We start from the raw sequence: 17816 nt of genomic DNA on the forward strand, positions 1-17816 counted from the left end.
CCTTTTATAGTAATAATTGGTTGGACTCCAAATGATTGCTCAAAATTAGACTGCTTTGTCATGTGATCTTGACTGGTACAAGTATGACTGACAGCTACTAACCAACCATTGAGCATGCCGATAAAAACTAGTTTGCTATGCACTTAAAGGAATGACAATACTATATTACTATTCTGTACTTACAGAAAATAAGCAATGTATCAGACAGTGGGAGTGTGCAAGGAAGCCTAAATGCCTCCACTGAGATCTGCCCATCTTCAGACTGTCTTTATTGACTCAAGCAGAACAGACAGACATACAACCAAAAGGAAAATTTCCAAAACAACGTACAGGCTTGATGTCACGATGCAGGAATCCCACAGAGTGAATGGCTTCTATTGATTCCAGAATCTGTTTGCCCAATCGCAGCGTTGTGCTCAGCGTAAAAGTCCCTCGAGGCTGACTCCTTCTGAGATCTGCAAGATTTCGGCCCTGAAAAAAATCAATAAAACACTTAAACCATCACACTAAAGCACAGGATTTCACAGCTGCAAGTTCTAACATGCATCCCCAAAAAAGCAGAAATGCTAATCAGACAGGTGGTCACCTTATGTCTGCTTTATTTCTTGTATATGATCTTCCAACACTTCATTTTAAGTGATGTATTTGCTGATAAGAAGATACCAGACTGTTATCTTGGGAAGTCAGCTGATGTACTATTTGGGAAATAGGCACGGCATGGACAGCAGTGCCTCAGACTGTATGAGACCAGCATCTCCTTACTGTTAAACCCAGACTATATAGACGCTGATTTAAGAACAACCTTTGTCTGTTCTCTGAGCCATCTAAAGATTAAAGCAGTACAAATATGATAAGCAGGTCATGAAGCCACTATCTATTACAGCTCATAGAAGCAGTTTCATCAGAAACTCCCTAGCACACAACTGTCTGGCTCAAGCTCAAGTCAGCATTGTTGTAGCAACGCCACAATGGGGAAAGTTGTCTATCAAGAGAATCATACCCAAAATCAGGAGAGGAGGATTTTTCCACTGACTTAAAATATACTTATTAAAAAAATTGGTAATTTACCTCCAGTTAATTAAATTTCTGGGGAAAAAAAAGTCTACCAGCTGTGCATGAAAATAAAGACAATTTAGCAAAAAAAAAAAGAAAAGAGGACAGACTAAACATCAGAAGAATCACAGTGTTCTTTGATCTCTGTCATGTCAGTTTTGTCTATAGCTCTTTAGATTTGTAAAGAGAAAGAAGGCGTTAAAATGAGTATATTCTATGGCAGAGTACCCCTCTAATCCACAGAACTAATGCATTTATCAACTGATCAAAAACATTAGGAATAAGAATCCACTGTTTCAGAGAACGTGTACCAAGAACAAAAGTTATAGGGACATGCTGATTATCACTATACTATAGAATCTCTTGATTCTGCTTCTGCAAAGACATACATGCTTATAATACAAGTCCAGATGTATTCAAACAAAATTCTCGACAGAAGATATATAAAAGATTCCAAACATTTGATGAGAAAACACAGATTGCTCTCCAAACCAGTGAAATGCCATTCATTCATGCACCCATTTCCAGTTCTCAAGTTATTTACAGACATTAAGGGGCCAACTGCAACTGGCTCTTTTAGCATATGACTAGTCTCTCAAATTGGTTTGATGTATGTTTCACTTCAGGGCTCTGGTCCCTTGAACAACCACAGTTGATACAGGTCAGCTAATACAGATACAGCCAAGCCACAGCAACCAGCCCAGGTTTGCTCCTTAGTATGAACAAAATAAGACTAAGCTACTTCTCTAGTGCTTATCTTTTTTAATTTCTGTGAAGTTTACTAGAGGCAGCACAGATTTGTCATCGCTATCCTGAAAGATTGGAGTTACTGAATTGACAGCAGATCTTTCTTTCCACTGTAAAGTGGTTCCTTGGACACCAACTCTCTTATCCAATGGTAACAGGGAAATGCAGATTTTTTTTCAGAGCCGCACACTGCAATGTGCCATAATTTTCCCCAGCTGGTTTGGAGACAGTCTCAGACACCTGCTCTCCAGAAACAACCCAAGGCATGTGAATATCCAATACTGCCCCCAGGAAAAGACAGAAAATGAGCATTATTTTCCAAATAAACACCATCACGCTGGCTAAGAAACAGAGCAGATGCAATGTCTTGCAAAGCTTAGAGCGGAAGCCTCAGTCCCAGTGATTGAAGAGAAAGGGAGAATTGCAGTACACAACAGTCAGAGGGACACATGATAAACCATGCCTCAGCAGATGTTGAAGTTGAAGGAGCATTTTAGCTTGAAGAGTGATGGTGCAAAACTAGCTAATGCTTTAAGTATCAAAGTCTTCATTTGCAAATAATGAAATGATTTTTAGCTCTGCCTACTCTACGAGCTCAGCTACATAGTCAAGAACAGGCTAGAAGTAAGAGATTCTGTGCAGAGTTTTTTTCCAAGGTATAGTCATCTTCATCAGGCTTGTTAAGGACAGGATTGGGGGGTTAGAAGCCTTGTTGTTCCATGAGCTCTAGATTAGCCCTTTCAAGAACCATATTCACACTCACACTGCAGCAGCCACAATAGCCAGGGTTGGTTAGAGAGCAAAAGGCTTTTTCTATCTGTGACAGCAGTTGGGATGCCAGTGGTGCGTAAAAGGCAAGCCCAAGCACCAGGAATTTACTGGTTTTATACATCCGCCTTGCAAAGTAGAACTACACTTCAAAAGAATCAGAAGTTTATTTTAAAGAAGTACTGGGGTCTGCTGGTGTCTATTTTACTTCATTCACCATTCGCTAATTAAAAATAACCTTCCAGTTTATGCAGCAGCTTACTTCTCATTACTTAGTGCTTCAACCTTCTCACTTTCCTTCAGCATGTTCTATCACAATTATACATAAAGAAACACGACATGGGCTGTAAGCTCTTCAGGGGAAGGGTAGGCTTGTACTGTATAATAATACAGTGCTTTGCACAGCAAAGCCCTGATCATACAAGCTGCAAGAGAGATAGGACTAGTTCCCTGTCAACTATTATGTCAGGTGCTGAAACAGGCCAGCTTCCAAGGCAACTGTGTCAGAAAGAAGCACCTTTAGTTTGAAAGTATTCCCCTCAAGCCAGGGACAATCTCCCTCTCCTTAAAGGCCTTTCTTCTATGTGTTTTTGACTCAGCCACCTCTTCCCACTTGTTCCCCTCCAACTCTTCCTCCTGTGACTCTGTGCTGTAAAAGAAAGCTGCTTTTGCGAAAAAGAAAGCTGTTTTCATGACAGTACCACCATATTTGGGCTCTGAAGATCTAACTATATACGTTTTGTTGGTGAAGTTTCATGCTGAACCATACAGAGGTCCCTGCAGCTCCTGCTGTTATTGTGGCTTGTGTAGACACCCATGTAAGACTTCAGCTGGCTAACTCTGATAGGAGTAGCTGGCTGTCTAGCAGTACAGTCACCATGTGCTAGCTACCCAAGTATTAACCCATATTGACTTAATATCAGCAGTGTTCAAACAGGAGAAAACACTTTCACAGCAGAAGCCAAGCTACTGCTGAGCTTGGTAGATACAGGGGAGCCAGAGACCACTCCCTTTCATAGAGAAGACTGTGCTGCTGGTGTGACACCACTGGCTCCCACCGCCCTCTGAGCTCTGATACAAGGCACGTATTTTGAATGCTGCATCACAGAGCTCAGCAGGAGATATTTCAAACAGCTGCCACTGCTGCACGAAATTGTGGGTAGCTCCTGCGAGCATTCTGAATTGAGTGCTTTCCCCAGAAAATTGACAGAAAGCCATCTTTAACAGAAAAGCAGAGCTATGAAATATCTTAGCACATCTTGACAACTGGAGCTATCCCAAGGGATATCACAGCAACACCACCCCTTCTCACTGTCTCCCATTCCACCCACTTTCTATGTACAACAAAGTCTCTACACCAGTGCTTGTCCTTATTGTCTCACTGTAAATCCTTCCCTGTGATGCCATCTCCATGGGACAGGGGGGAGAGGGGAAGCACAGAACTCACCTGAAGCTGCATGACCACATAATTAAATTTTTCATTCCTTCCACAGCCAATAAATCTGCAAACATGATCCTTCCCTGAAAAGAAACAGAAACATATAGAATGGAACATAAGATAACAACCCTGTGATCATCATTTTTAGAAAAATGGCTTCTGATCAAGGGCTTGTAACCGTAAGTGGCATCAGGCAGGGAGTTTTGCAGAACAGACTGATTTTGTTTCTACTTCCCAGTCTCGTAGCTCAGGAGAGTACTGACATCCAACAAGAAAACTGCCTGTGAAATAGCCATGAGTGGAAATCAGTGTCAGGGACCCTCGAATCCTCAAACTGACACAGGGCACAAGTGACAGTATGACAAACTGCAGTTTATACCAGAACCATGAGTATGCAACACCACCACAGCCACCACCGTCCCTGAACTAAACCATGGGTAGCACACATGACCATATGGTTTCACAGGTTCACTGGCAGCATGCTTAAGCTCATTACACCAACTTCACTCAGTAAATGCAGGCTTTTACACACCACCACTACACTTGCCTATTAGCATTGCTTACCCTGAAACAGCTAAACTAATGCTACTTCAACATGGACAAACCCTGATTTTAATAGTCAGAAACATCTGGAAAAGAAAGATGCTTATGGAAAAACTCCATTGAAACATTAAAGCAATTTCATAATAAAAGAAGGAAATAAACCTGGGCAATTTCATGTCGAGTTCTGGCATGGTGTTAGAAGTACAAACTACATCTACTCAGGCAAAATCAAAACCAACCAGCAACCCCGCAACACTCAGCTAGTCCTCTAGGTTCATTCTCTGTGGTACAAAAGTGCTGCTGCAACAACTACATTTCATCATGGGACACCAGGCAGGACCCATCTCCCCCGCGCTCCCCCCCCTCCCCCCCCCCAAAAAAAAAAAAGCAGAGGGAGCAGAGGCTGTGATTTCAGATCCTGACCTGTAATGGAATTGTGATGGTGTGCTCTCTGTTTTAGCAAAAGCGGAAGTATGATGCATGTGTTCCTCTAATAGCAGACTACTGATAACAGAGTAAAGGTTGATGCACACCACAATGGTGAACATTTGGTTCCTGGTGGAGTTTCTAAGCAGGAAAGAGGGTGAGTATCATTGCATAGCTTTGCCCTGTATTTCTTTGTAGAACTTCAGCAATGGTGATTTTAATTAGTTTTTAAACCAAAGCTTATTGTTTTATACTTCCCAGTTTTAAAATAAAAAAAAGGAGGGACATGAACATATACAGTAATCAGTAATTGCACTGCCTGTAACATCCTCGGGACCCTGCTATTGCTCTCATTGTGTGCACCATAGGCCTGGGGCATCAAAAACTTTTGAGGACAGCAAGACGTGACAGAATAGGGACCTGGAGGGCAGCAGAAGACAAAGAAGCAGCTTTCTCACTGGAGAACCAGAGCTTTGACCAGAGCAATACATACAGCTGTGGAACATGGAGCTCCAACCCAGGCTTACGGTCAGAGCATCAAGAGCCCACCCTCCAGGGCCCAGCAGCATCCCACAGCAGAACACCCCCACTCTCTCTCCTATTAACAGAGCTGCTGGCAACCAGAACTGGAGGGACAGAGGCCTTGGCTACCCCTTACTCCCTTTGGAAGAACAGGCTTAAAACAAACAAACCAACCAACCAATCCTAGTATCCATCTATATCTGGTTAGATAAGCAGGAAGGTTATGTGGCTGCACATCCTTCATGTCTCTGGCACAGACTTAAGGACATTGTCCAGTTTCAGGACTGAGTGTGCAAGACCATGCTGAAACCATCAAGGAATGTCACAAGCCACCATATTTCAGCAAAAGATATTCAAAGATCAGGAAAGTATCTGCTTCAGTATACATCAGGGCAGCCTGCACACTCTTCCTTGATCCTTCTTCTCACATACCAAGCCCATGTCCTGTGTGTGCCCATGAGTAGTGGGTGCCATTGGTTTCCTACTATCTGGAAATTCATTGCTAAGTCAGTGTTGATTTTGACACACAGGTTTTTGGTTTTCTGAGGGAACTCCTTGAGACACTGTCTGGGTGTAGTACATGTCCTGGCCTAAGCATTACCAAGAAGGGACCGCCAGCAAGCCTCAGCTGTCCTACACAGCTTCCTGCCATGGGTCCCAATACGGATGGCTATGCTGCCTGCCAACGTGAAGCCAGCCTCAAAGCCAGATTTGTGGCTACAAAGTCAACATATCTGAATAACCTCAGAAAGAACCAGTTATGTTTCTTTACGAGCTTATGATACCTGTGTGCTTCAGCAAACTGGCAATCTACACAGGTCTCAGACAGGATGGACAGGCCAGCGCAGGTCCACACTCATCTGAGACCTCAATCCCTTAAGTCCGTACAGATTCACACAGACCAGCCTGGCTTACTTATAGACACACTGTGAGTCCCGCTTTGCTTTGTTTTGCCTTTCAGAGCACCAGGAGATGGATATTGAGGCAACAGCCAAAACAATGACTGTTTCTACTGGCACTGAGAGCTACTGTGTGGTAAAAAGAGTAAATTACTCCAATTTTTACTTGCTTTACTTGCTTTTATTGTTTTAAATAATTGCAAAGCACGGATAGGCAGGACACCATGTGCTTTTTATTGCTGTAAAACTACAGACAAAACATTAAAAACCAATCCTCTGACAGGGAGAACCTGGCCACCTAAATCAATCATTTCAGTGAAACAGGAGTGGTAATATCCAATACACTTGGTTATGACTTAAGACGCATCCCTGCTAACTCAGTACTGCCTCTTCTGATTTTGAGTATATTCCTGAGACTTTTTTTTTTTTAAATCAGTTTCCTCCATAACATTATTGTTTTCTGGATCACAAAATTTTACAGAAAGAAAAAGCATTTATATTTTTAATTTATTATCTTTGAGAATTGTATGCACATTGTATTGGGTTTGCATGGCAAGGTTTTGGTAGTGGGGGGGGCTACAGGGGTGGCTTCTGCGAGAAGCTGCTAGAAGCTTCCCCTATGTCCGATAGAGCCAGTGCCAGCCAGCTCCAAGATGGACCTGCTGCTGGCCAAGACCATGCCAATCAGCGACGGTGGTAGTACCACTGTGATAACATATTTAAGAAAGGGAAAAGAAGTTATGGGAGTAGCAATTGCAGCCAGAGAGAGGAGTGAGAATATGTGAGAGGAACAACTATACAGACACCAAGGTCAGTGAAGAAGGAGGGGGAAGAGGTGCTCCAGGTGCCGGAGCAGAGAGATTCCCCTGCAGCCCATGGTGAAGACCATGGTGAGGCAGGCTGTCCCCCTGCAGCCCATGGAGGTCCACGGTGCAGCAGAGATCCACCTGCAGCCCGTGGAGGACCCCATGCCGGAGCAGGTGGATGCCCGAAGGAGGCTGTGACCCCGTGAGAAGCCCGTGCTGGAGCAGGCTCCTGGCAGGACCTGTGGCCCTGTGGAGAGAGGAGCCCACACTGAAGCAACTTTGCTGGCAGGACTTGTGATCCTGCATGGGACCCATGCTGGAGCAGTCTGTTCCTGAAGGACTGCACCCCATGGAAGGAACCCACGCTGGAGCAGTTCGTGAACAACTGTAGCCCATGGGAAGGACTCACATTGGAGAAGTTTGTGGAGGACTGTCTCCCGTGGGAGTGATCCCACGCTGGAGCAGGGGAAGAGTGTGAGGAGTCCTCCCCCTGAGGAGAAAGGAGCAGCTGAAACAACGTGTGATGAACTGACTGAAACCCTCATTCCCCATCCCCCTGCACCGCTGCGGGGAGGAGATAGAAAATTCGGGACTAAAGTTAAGCCTGGTAAGAAGGGAGGGGTGGGGAGAAGGTGGTTTTTTTAAGATTTGGTTTTATTTCTCATTATCCTACTCTGATGTGACTAGTAATAAATTAATTTTTTTTTCCCCAAGTCGAGTCCGTTTTGCCCGTGACAGTAATTGCTGAGTGATCTCCCTGTCCTTATCTCGACCCATGAGCTTTTCATTATATTTTCTCTCCTCTGTCCAGTTGAGGAGGCGGAGTGATGGAGCGGCTTTGGTGGGCACCTGGCATCCAGCCAGGGTCAACCCACCACACACGTTTATGCCAACAACATGTTTCTGCTTACTATAATTTCGGAAAATTATGAACTGACTGACAGTTCTTGATGACCCACATCCCCAAACTGACTTGATTTTATGCTGAATCCTCCTTTCCAGCATAAAATGAGCTCCTACCTGACCTGTTGGTCTTGGGAATTTAGGCTCTCCCTGGAACAGCTCTCCCACGCACTATTCTGCAACACAAGTAACACCAGGAAAAGAAGAAAAAAGGAGGGGAGGGAAGACACTGCCAATTCTTGCATGAAACAAAAGGAATATAACAGAGTGTAGAGAAAGCAGGCCACATTTAGAGGTGGTGTATGTACAGCCAGCTGGTCATATAAATGGGATAAATGCTTGCAGCATCAACCCCTCTGGGTCTCTGAGGCTTTTACTTATTTTTCAACTAAAGGAGGTACCAGGTTACAACTGTTTGCTCTCTCAGAGGAGTTCATGCCATGCTGAAGTAGCAGATGGAGGCTGACAGTCAGGCATGACTGGGATTCCTGCAGATCAGTCCTGAGGCTGACCAGAATTATGAAGCCCACAAGAACAATCATGTTAATAACCTCCTGTGCAGCCAGGACGATGCGACTGCCATACTTTCCTTTAAGGCAGAAGGAAATAGCCCTCTTTCCTTGCACATGCCCTCCTCAAGCATGAAGATCATAGCACAGAGAGCAGCAAAGCATATTTTAACACAGAAAAGTAAGAAAAAGAAAAAAAAAAAAGTTTTTTTCAAGGTGTACTTAGTATGGGGAGCCTCACAACCATTTTACTGCACTAACTGCCAGATCACACTTGCTCCTTTGCTAGACTGTTCCACTGAACAGCCACTCTGATATTACAGAAGATCACAAGCTCATACTTTAGAAAATAAGTTCTATATCTGTATTTGTTTATTACTAAAACAAAGCAGTTATCTTCCAATGAAGTAAAGGAACAGAGCAAGGGATTATACAGAGTTTTGGCCTGTTAACTACCTAACATAGGTTGGAAGAATAAGTCAGCCTGATGTTCATAAACATTGACCTGAGAAAAGTTTCAGAGAACATGTGTTTTATTTTGTTTCACATGCATTTATTTTTCGAAGCATTTAGTTAAGGCAATGTTTTAATGTTCACCCATAGAAAAATATTCTTTCTACTGCTGCCTTTAAACTAAAATGAACATAATAATCTCCCATATAATACTGGGTAAGAAATACAAATATTTCAGTTACTGAAATGGTCTTCACCATCCTTGTTCTGAAGGAACTTAAAAATTACTGTAAATAACCATGTTCTCATGTATAAAAATAACTTCAAGTATCTGGAAAACCCTTCCACCCTAGGACAGATATTCATCACCTTGTAGAGATATGATTAAAAACCCCATGTTAATACTTAAAAACTTTCATTTCATGAAAAACTTCCATTACACAGCACTTAAAAAGTTAAATGATTATCCTTTTTTGAGTGTATTTTTCCACACGGATCAATTTCAAACTGCTGGAAACGAATATTCATTCCAATCTTCTACTTTTTAAAGTTCTTAAATATTCCTAATATATTTTCAATACAGCAATGAAACTAATCAAATAAATACTAAGAAAGAAATATGTGACATTATTGTTGCAATTTGAAGTATCTTTTTTTTGGTAACAGACTCCATATTTCCTGCATTTTCACCTGCAAAAAACAAATAACCACTCTTCTCCCCAAAGGAGTTCAAGACTTTAATCTTTTAAATTTATGCTAAAATTATTTTGTGATTCATCTCCATAGATGAGCTGTCTCATTGCTAAAAGTCCACCCAAAACACTGAAGAAACTTCTACTGCATAGATTATCATAAATCTCATGGCGATTATTGTTACTCTTATAACTGTTACCCGACCAATTCTTGCATTTCCTCTGCAGTACAAGACCAACACTGACATAACAGCATGAGTCCAGCAGCAGCCACCAGGATGGTTGCAGGAAAAGGAGAACGTGACATTCAAAGAAAGTATCAGAGAACTGGGTTTGTTCAACCTTATGAAGGCAGCAGAGGGGGATCTAACTGCTGGTCGGAGCCACCTAACAAAAGAGTACCGAGAAGACAGAGCCTAACTTTTCTCAGAGGCGCACAGAGAGGCATTGGACACGAGCTGCAACATGGGAAATTCCCATTAGGTGTCATTTCTTTTTCACCACGAGGGTGGTCAAACCCTGGAACAGGGGCCTAGAGAGGCTGTGGGACCTCCATCTTTGGAGATCATTCAAAACTTCACTGGAAAAGCTCCAGAGCAACCTGATCTATTTCTTTCTGCTTGGAGCAGGAGGTTGTACTAGAGACCTCCAGAGGTCTGTTCCCCGCGAGCCTAAATTATCCTCTGGCTCTATCTGTGTCAAACACTCATTTGTCTTTAAGGCCTGTCTCTTGCATCAGCAGCGACCTCTGACCTCTCTAATCACAAATTCAGCTTAATTCCAGAATCATCAGTCAAGTTTCTTTTTATTCAGGTAATACATGAAGTATCAAAACCAATGGTATACTGCTGGCCAAAAATAACCAGCCATGGCACAGCCATCCAGCAGCTCAACCCTAAAGACAACTGCATAGGAAAAGCCCAAGTGCTTAGTGATATAACTTGCTTGAGCACTTGGCACTGCCAGGGTCTCTATTATATACACAGTTGTGGACATCTAGCTATACAATTGCTCTCACCAGCATTTGGAAAGCTGCAGCTATTTCTCATGCTCTACATTGTAGATATAATATACATTATATGTCAACATCAGTATCAAGTTTATCAGCTTATCACAGATTTTGTATTGTGGGGATATTGAATTCACTTCTGTGCAAATATTCTAAAGAAATGGAGGATCCACCAGGACTAGAAAATGAAATGAGAGTTATTTTCATCATCTTCTAACTTTACTTGGAAATGGTGTCTGTAGCTCGGCAAAGCTGACTAGCATACAGTTTTCTTTCCTTTGCAGTTAGCAAGTTTCACCTTTGGCCAGACAAACTAGCTGACTTCAGGGACTTGTCAACTCAGCTGGAGACAAGGAGTTTTGAACATGAAAGAAAACAAATTCTATGCTGGAAGTAAGACTTAAATAACTTCATTATCAACTAGGATTTAATCAACTGGGTTAACCTTGCTAGTGCTTCTGTAATGAATGAATGAACTAATGGACATAAAAAACTGATAATAGATCCCGCACAGGGCAAGGCAGAATAGCGAAGGAGCAAGAATCCAACACAGCCTCAAAAAAGTGTGTTTCAAATCCTCTTTCATCCATCCCATGTCCTTCCCCCATCCCGTGACACCATGGTTGACACAGAAAACATGTGGCCCAAATGCCAGTTCATTCAAACACCCATAGGAAGGACTCTTCCACATGGAAAAATGCAGTGCTGGGCAGAGAGGCTAGAGCTACATCAAGTGTCTGAATCTGCCACCCTGTGATAGCCTAAAAATGTGCCAAGGGTAATTTACTCTGCTTTCCAGCCTTTACAGATAGCTTGGTTACATCAACCTAGCAAAATACTGTAGAAACATATAAAAAGTAACAGAAACTGAATCACAGAGAGTTAAGGCACCACTTTAACACGAAAAACTCACATATGCAAAAAGAAAAGGCTAGGACTCTATCTGCTGTAATAAAATCTGGTACTCAAAAACTACAATGCCTGTGACCAGGCTGCATCTTGCACAACTACTCAATATGCAGAAGATCTCTGCACTGCAGAATAAAATTAATCAGAGTCCTACACAATGAGATTGGTTGCACTGAAAAGAAGGCATTTACAAAGAAAATGACACACTGAAGAGAGCTTAGGAATATCTGGCTGCCGAGTGAGGTCAAAGGCAAGTACACAGGGCCTTGTAGCCTCACACCAGAGCAAAATTGCCACCATGGATGAACAGAAAACAGTGCTCAGCACCTGAATAATCTGGCCATTTTAACTAACAATCTGACTGTTAGGCTGCTCCAAGGAGAATCCCAGCAAAGGAAACTGAATGCCGTGGCCACATCCGTATTTTGGGGAGCCTGTGGAACAGAAGGCATCCAAAGTGCACACCTCACGAGAGATCCTTTTGCACCGTCCTAGTCTCACAAGCCCTCAGAGCGCTCCCAGAGAGACCTATCAAGAAGTGGGTAAGGACAGGGAGAATACTTTTGAATTCAAAGCACCTGCTGCTGGGCCCACACAGCCCCAGCTGAGCATCCAGAGCAGACACAGTACCTGGTTTGGCATGTAAAGATGATTTCCACACCCCTCTCTGCAGCAGCCCAAAAGCCAGAGAAAATAATCCACTGGATTTAATCAGTGATACTGGTTTACTATTTCTGCAATTAAGGCTGCTGTTGGAAAGGCAGACTGACACTGAGATAGCCCAAGTCAAGCACCTCCAAAGCTGTGCAAGAGCTGTTCTAACAGGGCCGTTTGCGTTTTGATTAACCTCAAAGACCTCAGAGATGGGAAACAGAGTCCAGATAGTATTTCACAGATGCTCCTTTGCCACCTGAATGTTGCTGCACAGCAAATCCAGGGTGGGAAAAAAGTTACAGAGAGAGCAGGCAGGTTTCTGCCTGTCTGTATTCCAAAGGGTTAGAAAAGCATTGAAGATATGGAAAAACGTCTGCTCTTCTAGAAGTGACAGGACTCATCCTTCCATGTGTTCAATGACAGGAAACCATCCCATTTTTTTCTCCCCATGATACCAAAAAACAGGAGTCTGAGTCCTGGTTTATAATAGCAATGAGTTTTTAAAGCAAGCCCCCATACTGCCTTAAATCATTGCAATTACCATGTGTCAAGTGTTGTTCACAGTGTGGCTTTGGGTCATGTAAACTTTTCTAAGCAAACAGACCCAGAAGCTCCATTCCAGGTGCACACCAAATAGTCCCCAAATCCTAAAGGAGGCAATCCAAACCAGCAACTGGTCCCTCAGACAGGGGGACCAGATTAAAACTAACCCAAAGCAAAATCCCCAAAACACATGATGTTTATGTTGTAAAATCCCCAAGCCATATATGCTGGAGATGTATAGGCCTGAGTAACTGCTTCTATCCACTGGTCTGCTGGTACTATACTGCTCACTAATGTAGACATAGCTTAAGAGGGTGAAACATAGAAAACCCGGCAAAGGCCTTTCTTGCTCTCTGGATAAGCAAGTTGCTAATTCACTTAGCCATACAGATTTTATTTCCATTCGCTTTGTAACATATGTGATCAAAAGGCTTGTCTACACAGCAAAACACTTGCAGATACAACTAAACCAGAAACCTTCTCTGCTGGAGACAAGCTGTATCTGCAAGAAGTATTTTGCCAATGCAGCTTAGGTTTCGTTTCAAAATGCTTGACTGCAAAGTAGAAAAGCCCAATAGGTTAAAATTATGTGCAAATGGTACAATCATATACAATTATCTCACTTAAAGATAATCTTACAGTAGTGATTAAGGTAATAAAATGAGGGCTTGACAATAAAATAGTATTCTTCTGACAGTGAAGCTGTATTCATGCAGAAGTTCCCCATGCAGATGCGCCAAACTATCCCTGAAACAGTTTCTGAATTTGTTACAGGTAAGATTTTCGTCCCTGGTAGGGTAATTGTCTATTAGCTGTCTATAAAATAATTTTTCTTATTCTCTTTTTTCATACTATTACTTTGATTTATTATCCCTATACTTACCAACTACATATACACATTTCTTATTGCTGTACACCATGAATTTTTCATATCATTTCTATATTGCTTGTTACTTATTGCACATTTTAGAAATAAATATGTATATAAGAATCTATTACTGCAAAGGTCTACTCTCTGATGTGGTTCCTTGGACTCTCCATGACACCCAGTAGCTGGGAACAGCACAGCAGCCTTCTTCAAGGAAGGAAAATTTTCTGATCCTCCAGGTAAACTTGGTCCTGCTTACTCCTTCATTCATGGAAGGGACAGATAAGCCAGAGATAATCAAGCCCGACAGAAGTCGTGAGCAACTCCTGTAGTCAGGCCAAAAGGGTCACTCAGGCTGGTGTTGATAAACAGCAGAGGTCTTCACCTACAGCAAACACTGGGTAAACACATGGTGCGATCTCAAGTAAAAGAGAGGTCCAAGGTCATAATCTGTAGTGGCCACTGGTTCTGCAACAAGGTATGGTTGCCTGAATGCCACCACATGGTGAGGATTTGGAAAGAAAGACTTGTTTTCAAATGGTGACTCCTCATGGAAGAGGCCTGGCATCATGGAGGATCCCATCTGCTTGTGCTACAATGATGATACGCATAAAATCAGGCACCGTGGAGGGTGTGGGCCTCCTTGAGCAGCAAGGACAGTAATACACATTGTGATACTGAGGTCAACATTCCTAATGGTACCAAAAAGAGAATGCACTTTCCCTGTTCCCCAAGCAAGCTTACCAACTGAGAAAACAGCTTTGATTCAACAGTGCCAAGGCCCTGTCAAAAAAGGGGAGCAACAGGACAATGTAAGCCAAACAGCGGTTGACAAAGATGAAAAAAAAGTTATCTTGTGGTGCTCTGATTAGAATTGGCCATATAAGTAGCACCAGACAGAATGTCCTGAGCCCTGCAAGCCCAGCCTGAACAAGGAAATACTACAGCAATTTTGTGGGACCAAGAGATTTTGATTTTCACTAAAATAGTCCATGGAAGGCAAGAAAAAGACAGAAATTTTGTTGGAAACTTTTTGAGTAAATGTGCAACAACAGGCCAACTGAGAGCTTCAGCCTCATCACCTGCTTGAGCAAGAAACTCTGTAAGCTAAATTCTCAATCATGTTTCACCCAAAGCCTAAAAGGTGCTTTTAGGCACCATTGCTGGTGCTTCCCAGCCCCAAGACAGTATAAAGATTTGGAAGGTTGGTCAGAAGATGATCTACGATCCTTGCAAGTAACAATACAAGTCAGAAAGAACTTTGCCTTTGGCAAAGACATTGATAGCTAAATGGATAAAGAAAAAGCACTATACAGCTAGAAAAATCAAATCAAGTAAGAGCAGAACAGAATGACTCTACAGGGCAGTTGAGAGATACTGAAGTGGCAGTGATCTCACATAGCCAAGCACAAGTATCACAGAATCATTTGTGTTGGAAGGGACCTCTTGAGATCATCTAGTCCACCCCCCCTGTTCAAGCAGAGACAGCTAGAGCAGGTTTCCAGGGCCGCATCCAATTGGCTTTTGAATATCTCCAAGGACAGAGACTCCACAACTTCTCTGGGCAACCTGTGCCAGTGTTTGACCACCCTCACAGTAAAAAAAAAAAAGTGACCACCCTCACAGTAGAAAACTACACACAGTGTTTATTAGAAGGTATAGAGACTCTCTGGAAGAGTCATTAACTGATTAGTTCCCCAGTTGTTCTGTGTGGACTGCCAGTGCAGAACGGACATTGTGAGCGACCTGCAGCTGTGTTCCTTATGTGGCTATTCCAGAAGGTGTCCCAGAAAGTCTGACTGTTGGCAACAGCCTGCAGTCCAAACCAACCAGGAGTTACTGCACTGAGAGGTCGGGCTGCACCCAAATCAGGTCCTGAAGTAGGTCTGCAGTATGGGCTAATGGCCAGCCTTCTCTATCCCAAACTCTGTGAAGCTCTAGCAACTTCCAAGACTCTGATCACAAGCTCTGAAAAGAGCAGCAGCTCATTAGTCCTTTAATGTTGGTGTGATACCTAAACAGAAAACAATACAGCCATACTATTTAAGAGGGACTGCAATGTTCAATTCTACCAGAAAAGTACAGAGGAATTTTAGACAACACTGTTCCCTTGCTTTTCACCTGGAAAACTATGAACTGACTATATCACCTATGGTAATACCACCAACTTTCTCCAGCCACCAACTGTTTGGATAAAGTCAGCATCTCCCTTTCTGAAATGTTTCTCACCTCTTTGCAACAGCTTACAGTGAAAACATACACAATACATGAGTCCCAACTCTCTAAACCTTATTTCTTATTAACTTTATCATTTATTTCAGTAAGGCATTTGGGGGTTAACCTTGAACCCAAAAAGCTAAATTCTTCACAGAGCAGCCTGATTTGTAAAAATATGGCTGAAGTAATTTGTCATTCTTAAATGCAGGATAGCTGATGCATAGCCAATTCTGCTTCTTCTGTCTTTTCTGTCCCTTAGTATTTGCTTTGCCAAGGGACTTTCCTAATTCCACACACCACCACTCCCTCTCCCTGGTTACCAGGATCATGCTGTGTACAACTGTGGGTGTTTTTTCAAGCATTTGGTATTCTCAACTATTTTCCAGAAATAAACACTGATGGCAAAGTACGAATATTAGTCAACTCTGTGCACATTTTCTGATGCTAGTTCTGATTTGGTGACTTCAGGTCATGCTTTTCAAGCATTCCCTGCCCTGGATACAATTGACACTAGCCAGCATGATAGCATCGTCTCTTGGTATTCTACTAATCAGCCATTCTACGGAGTCACACCCTCACTCAATTCAGAGCAGTTCCAAGTGTACAACCAAATGCAAAAATCTAAATCTCTGCCTTGCTTGCCCTCGCTACATTGCTTTCAGACCTCAGCCATCTGCTCTGCTGTTCTCTGGGAGGTCTGTGTATCCAGGCCTTTCACAGATGAACAGCAAGCTTCCTCCTAATGACCTGGGTTGTTTTCTCCTTTGTTTCAATTCTCTTTACACAGATCAGCTGCATCTATTACAATACAGTGTATTCAAAAAAGGCCTTATCAGTCCTCCTCTTAGAAGAGCTGAACTGTGGAAAACTATTTGACCTTCAAAAATAATTCACTGACTTTTACCTAGAGGCGATCTGTCACAAACATTGAGTAACCCCAGTTTCACAAAACCTGCAACAGTCTCACCCTCTAATTCAATCATATCTCTGGGGATTTTGTGCAAGGGCAGAGGTATAGACACGGACATAGGGCCACAACACCATCTCTGAAGCATGAGCCTGGTGATAAGGATACTACTCACTGCTTCATGGGAAGGTGTTTCCTCAGCCCAAGTGGGAATCCTGCAAAAAGGAACATCCCTTTAAAGGCATATTATACTAGAACATGTAAACTGTACCTGTCAATAGCTGGCCTTGCCTTCACAAGGAAATCCATGCACTTCAGCAAACAGCAGTTCTCAGTTCCTCAAAGGCAGATTTGGAAACTCCTTCTTCACATCCTTCCCTAGCGATCAGTTTTTAGTAGAAGCCCCCTCACTGTTCCTTCAGCTGGGAACAACTGCAGTAAGACTGCTCCCTTACACCCTTTGGTGTTGAACTGTATCTCATCAGCATTGCAAAAGCCTTTGGGATACTGGCTGGCTTCTTTCACCCTATTCTACTAGTTCACTCCTGAGAATGACTGTGACTTTAAAGACTTTAAAGATCAGCACAGGAAGTTTTAACTTTTAGCCTTATTTATAGTTTCATCTGAGCAAACAGAAAACAGCATCCTGGCATAAGGCAAGTCTCCCTTCAGTGTAATTTCTTAAGTGGAAGCAGGGTTGGACATGAGTCAAGGAAGGCTCCCATTTTGCTGCTTCCCAGTCAGTTTGAAACCTGCTTATAAGCTTTGCCAGGTTCAACTATAGAAATCGATGGTCCCAGGGCTGAGTCCTACATCCAAACCAATATAAATCTGTGTTAGGGAAAATTAAAAAAAGGTATATCATTCAAATCAACATAATTCAAAACCACCACTCCCAAAACTAAAAGACCTAAAATCACTTCACACTTTGCCTTCAGGACAGTCATGTA

The 17816-nt window shown here is 42.6% G+C and overlaps 2 protein-coding genes across 2 annotated transcripts in view; both read right to left on the reverse strand.

The window, feature by feature from the left end:
- Nucleotides 1–17816, reverse strand: part of TTBK1 (tau tubulin kinase 1) — a 96585-nt gene that overhangs the window by 69623 nt on the left and 9146 nt on the right. The window contains exons 3-4 of the mRNA XM_050893119.1: nt 4016–4089; nt 331–471 (exon numbers count right to left, since the gene is read on the reverse strand). Of these exons, the coding sequence (XP_050749076.1) occupies nt 331–471; nt 4016–4089 (215 nt within the window). The remainder of the gene's footprint in view (nt 1–330; nt 472–4015; nt 4090–17816) is intronic.
- RRBP1 (ribosome binding protein 1) overlaps nt 1–17816 on the reverse strand; it is a 550780-nt gene that overhangs the window by 20889 nt on the left and 512075 nt on the right. The gene's annotated exons all lie outside the window — the stretch shown is intronic.

The sequence above is a fragment of the Gymnogyps californianus genome, chromosome 3, assembly GCF_018139145.2.
Source record: "Gymnogyps californianus isolate 813 chromosome 3, ASM1813914v2, whole genome shotgun sequence".
In the NCBI taxonomy this organism is placed as follows: Eukaryota; Metazoa; Chordata; class Aves; order Accipitriformes; family Cathartidae; genus Gymnogyps; species Gymnogyps californianus.